Here is a 5215-nt window from a genome sequence, read left to right as displayed (position 1 = left end):
TTTGGAAGTGACAACCCTCAAATAGCATTAGAACTGTGCTCTTTACAAGCATTGACGAAAATGTGTTGTTTGAGAAAGGAATTCAAGAGCTCCGATGACGAAAGTTTATTAAAGTTTAAGATAATCATTGATGATGACACATATTTTAAGATCATCATGGAAAGGTTCCGAAAAGGTCTTGAATCCAGAAAAAGAGAGTTATTTCAATGTATTGCAGAAGCACTTGTCTGGCAAAGCATGCAATTTTCAGAATATTTCTTGACGACTCTGACAACTTCCGACGATGTACTTAATTTTTTGTCAAAGAAAGATCCCGATGAACAGAGTCTACTGACATATTTCATTTATGCAGACAACACATTCGTTGTAAAGAAAATAGTAGACAAACTTTCCCAATTCAACTTAAGAGAGCATCCCCTTGTCTCAAGACAAGTTTTGCTTGCGACTGTCAATGCCTGTCTGTCAGATAAAACAGATATCTCAAATTACCTCATTGAATTTCGAGACACGGTTGATGACTTTGTTATGTTTGCAGCTGTCTCAACAGGAAATGTTTCAGTTATGCAGAAGCTTTTACTTCACAGTGGAAATTTGAAAGCCACGATAAGTGACAAGTTAAGAAAAGATCTCACAAATACCATCAAAAAGTGTGTTTCATATCCAAGCAATGCATCATACCATCATGATATTAACCTACTTCATACTGCTTGCAACTACGGCAGACTAGATATGGTAAAGTATCTCAAGACGAACTGCGCAGAGTTACTGCAGAAGACAAGTAGCAGTGGATTCACAGTTTTCCACTTTGTAGCACGTTCTGAAAACGTGGACCTTATGAAACTCCTTTTGGCGGAGAAATTAGACATCGAAAGAAAAACTCATCAAGGTCACACGGTACTTCACATTGCAGCAGCAAATGGTAATGCAGAAATGGTGAAATATTTGACTGAAACGTTTCCTGAAATGGCACACCAAACCAGCAGAGATGGATGGACAGCTTTACATTCTTCTGGTTTAGGAGGGAATATCTATGTGTTAAAGGCATTGCTTGAGAAAGGATTGGATATCAAGGCAAGAACCAATGATGGTAAAAATGTACTTCATATTTCAGCATGGAATAATCATCTGTCAGTTGTTAAACATTTGATCGAAACATTTCCCGAGTTAGTGAAACTGACAGATACTGACGGGAAGACAGCAGTACATTATGCTGCCAGTAGAGCGGGTGTACCAATGATGGAGAATCTGATCCAGGCAGGATTAGATATCACTCATAGGACCAATGATGGTTCTCATGTACTCCACATTGCATCACAGAACAATAACCTGTCAATGGTAAACTACTTGATCGAACAAATACCCGAATTAATACATCAAACCAACAAATGTCGGGAAACAGCTTTACACTGCGCAGGTAAAGGAGGTAGTGTTCGTGTTATTGATAGCCTCCTGCGAGCAGGGTTAAATATCACGGCTAGATCCGGTGAGGGACACAACGTACTACATTCAGCAGCTCTTGGCGATAGTAGCGATAAGTTTTCTATAATAGACTATTTGATTAAGACGTATCCACAGCTAAAAGATGATATCACTAACAATGGATGGAGTATTCTGCACTGTTGTAGCACAGGGGGTGATATTAACGTCATGGAGTTCCTGTTACAAGAAGGGTTTGATATCAAGGCTAGGACCAAAGAAGGGTACAATGTACTTCACATTGCTGCAAAGAATAAGAACATATCACTAGTAAACTATTTGATTAAGAAATGTCCACAATTAATTCAGGAGACCAATATGCAAGGGCTTACAGCTATACATGAAGCTGCACGAGGAGGTGATGTAGGAGTAATAGAAGCCTTGATAAAGGCAGGATCGGATATCATGGCAAGAACAAATGCAGGAAACAACATACTACACATAACATCTCTTTGCAATAATATGTGTGCCACGAAGTACTTGATGAAAACATACCCAGAGCTAAAACAGGGAATTAATAATAATGGGTGGACTGTATTGCACTGTTGTAGCCAAGGCGGTGGTGTTAAATTTATGGAGTTCCTGTTACAAGAAGGGTTTGATTGCAAAGCAAGAACCAAATTAGGGTGCAATGCACTCCACATTGCCGCAAGGAATAAGAACTTATCAATAGTAAATTATCTTATTGAGAAATATCCACAATTAGTTCAGGACAGCAATAACCAAGGGTTTACTGCTGTGCATGATGCTGCGCAACGAGGAGACGGGAAAGTCATGGAAGCATTGATAAAGGCAGGATCAGATGTTTTGGCAAAAGGTAATGAAGGTTACAACGTTCTACACTTAGCAGCTCTTCAGAATAATCTCTCTACCATGGAGTACTTGATGAAAACATACCCACAATTAAAACATGATGTAACTAACAATGGATGGACTGCATTGCACTGTTGTTGCCAAGGTGGTGGTGTTAAATCTATAGAGCTTTTGTTACAAGAAGGATTTGATTGCAAAGCCAGAACCAAAACTGGGTGCAATGCACTCCATATTGCTGCAAGGAATAAGAACTTTACATTAGTAAATTATTTGATTGATAAATATCCTCAATTAGTTCCGGAGAGCAATAACGAAGGCTTTACTGCCGTACATGAAGCTGCACAAGGAGGAAATGTGAAAGTCATGGAAGCGTTGATAAAGGCAGGATCAGATATTATGGCAAAATGTAATGAAGGTTACAACGTGCTACATTTAGCAGCTCTTCAGAATAATCTCTCTACCATGGAGTACTTGATGAAATCATACCCACTACTTAAACATGATATCACTAACAATGGATGGACTGTTTTGCACTGTTGGTGCCAGGATGGTTCAGCTAGCGCCATGGAGATTCTCTTACAAGAAGGATTTGATATCAGAGCCAGGACGAAAGATGGGGACAATGCACTCCACATAGCTGCTGAGAATAATAACTTAGGGATAGTAAATTATTTCATCGAGCAATGTCCACAATTAGTTAAGGAAACCAATAACCAGGGGTTTACAGCGTTACATAAAGCTGCGCATGGAGATGTACAAGTGATAGAAGCCTTGGTAATGGCAGGATCAGATATTATGGCAAGATGTAATGAAGGATTCAACATACTACACTTGGCAACACTTTGCAATCATGTTTCTACCATGGAGTACCTGATGAAAACATACCCACAACTAAAGCATGGAATCACTGACGATGGATGGACTGTATTGCATTGCTGTAGCGGAGCTGGTGGTATTAGCGAAATGGAACTGATGTTAAAAGAAGGATTTGATATCACATCTACGACCAAAGATGGGTTGAATGCATTCCACTTTGCTATTGGGAATAAAAATTTGGCAGTGGCCAATTATTTGCTTAAACAATATCCACACGTAGTTAGGGAGGCCATAAAGAAAAATTGCGCTGCTTTAGTAGAAGGAGATATACAAGTGACAGAATCCATGATAAAGGAATCGCTCGATGCATTTCAAGGTATCTCGATGGAAGACTTGATTAAGGTAGCATTCCATGTACCATTGAACAGAAGTGAAAGCAAGGCAATCCTTGATATTGATCTTGATTAGTTTGATGCAATATCTCAACAACATTGGTGCACTGAGTAACATCAGCCTTTACAATATTTTAAGAAAACAATGTGTTTGTACTAATTGTGAAAAGTAATGAATTTGGGTGGTTTAATGAATATTCGGCACATATGATCAATATTTGTGGTAATGAATTTCACTCTTTGATTGATTTGAGGAAGAAACTAATTTTGTACCTTTGAGTTTGTGCGCATGGTATCAGGTAAATATATTTTTCGCTTTTGTTTTTCAACCTTTTTTATACGTATTGATTTCCAAGGCAACTTGTTTAGTATTAAGGTCTCACCACTATAAAGGGATGCAGCAGATTTGTCTATTCTCTTTCGGATTCTTTTCAATTGTATCATGTTAAACCTTGGTTTCTCAAACTGTACAAGAAATTATAAAAGGTCTAAGTAAATTCTTGAATCCTACTTAATTCACATTTTGTGGGTAAGATAACAAGTTGCGTTATAATAGGATTAAATTACTATTTGCTTTGTGTATGGTTTTTTCAATTTCAATGAACTATTTCAGACCACATGTAATTAGAACCCTAGATATTGTATTATCAATGAGATTTTCTAAAGAAGTACCTTTCAGTACATGTGAGTTTTATAGTATTTGTTTCTTGTAATTTGCATTATGTTGCATTTTTAAAGTTTAAATCACAAGCCTCGTTTTCGAGCAGCGCATACATTCCTACACAGAAGAACTTATCCAGTGACAAATTCATGCCTCCAATTCCATAATAATTTAATTTACTCCTCAACAATGTCATTAGTGTTTTCAAAGTCTTGTACAAAATCATTTAATCGATTACCGTTATCTAAATGTTTAGCCCAACCATCAATAACACACCACAATAGTGTAGTTTTTAGAAGGCATATTGTTTATGAGATATGATAGAAACGAAATCTAAGTGCTTCGTGAAGTTAGAACAGACAATATGCTTGAAGACTTTACAAAGAACGATATTGAGTGAGTAAAACAAATATGGAGGATACACTAAAAACGAATTTGGATATGATTTAAACTTTGGCACAAATAATATAAAATCGGTTAAAATTACTATGCAAAGTGCACGTAAAATTATGTGTAAATGTACCCTCATATACAAATCACAAATTCCTAGGAAATGGTTTTCAAAATCGCTGATTCCAAACGACATATCCTTCCCGGTTGACACATACACAGGCAATATGCAGTAAACTTTAACAGAATGTTGCCAAGAAATATACGATGGACAAATGGCTTAAATTACCACAATTTAATGACGACAAAACTACTTGGGTCGTCATCCTAATTGTATGTGGTGTACCAAGGAGTTATTGTACTTCAGTATTCATATGAATTGTAAAAGATGAAGACTATAATAGATAAACAATGTGTCTCAATTTTATAACATTGTAGAATCACAAAAGCTCACCCAATAATGTCAAGCTTTTACAAAACTTCTAAACTTTGATTACATATTCAAAACAATACTTTATTAGCTGTCTTTTGGAAGTTACAAACACAATACTGCAATCGGTGGCGACAAATTTGCTGTGCATAACATTTTATGTTTTAGCTTGTATGATGAGTGTGTACACATATTCCGAAGTTTGGTGAAGGCAATCTTGGCATTGACATTGTACAC

General features: G+C 36.8%; 1 protein-coding gene across 1 annotated transcript; it reads left to right on the top strand.

The window, feature by feature from the left end:
- Positions 1–657: 657 nt before the first annotated feature.
- LOC149799609 (uncharacterized) lies at positions 658–4848 on the top strand. The gene has a single exon (XM_089957101.1). The coding sequence runs from the start codon at positions 730–732 to the stop codon at positions 3571–3573; it is 2844 nt and encodes a 947-aa protein (XP_089813227.1). The 5' UTR covers positions 658–729; the 3' UTR covers positions 3574–4848.
- The last annotated feature ends 367 nt before the right edge of the window (positions 4849–5215 follow it).

The sequence above is a fragment of the Sinohyriopsis cumingii genome, chromosome 5 (genome assembly GCF_028554795.1).
Source record: "Sinohyriopsis cumingii isolate HCF-2022 chromosome 5, ASM2855479v2, whole genome shotgun sequence".
Taxonomy (NCBI): Eukaryota; Metazoa; Mollusca; class Bivalvia; order Unionida; family Unionidae; genus Sinohyriopsis; species Sinohyriopsis cumingii.
The sequence above is the reverse complement of the archived record's forward strand: the minus strand, read 5'-3'. Positions and strand labels throughout refer to the sequence as shown.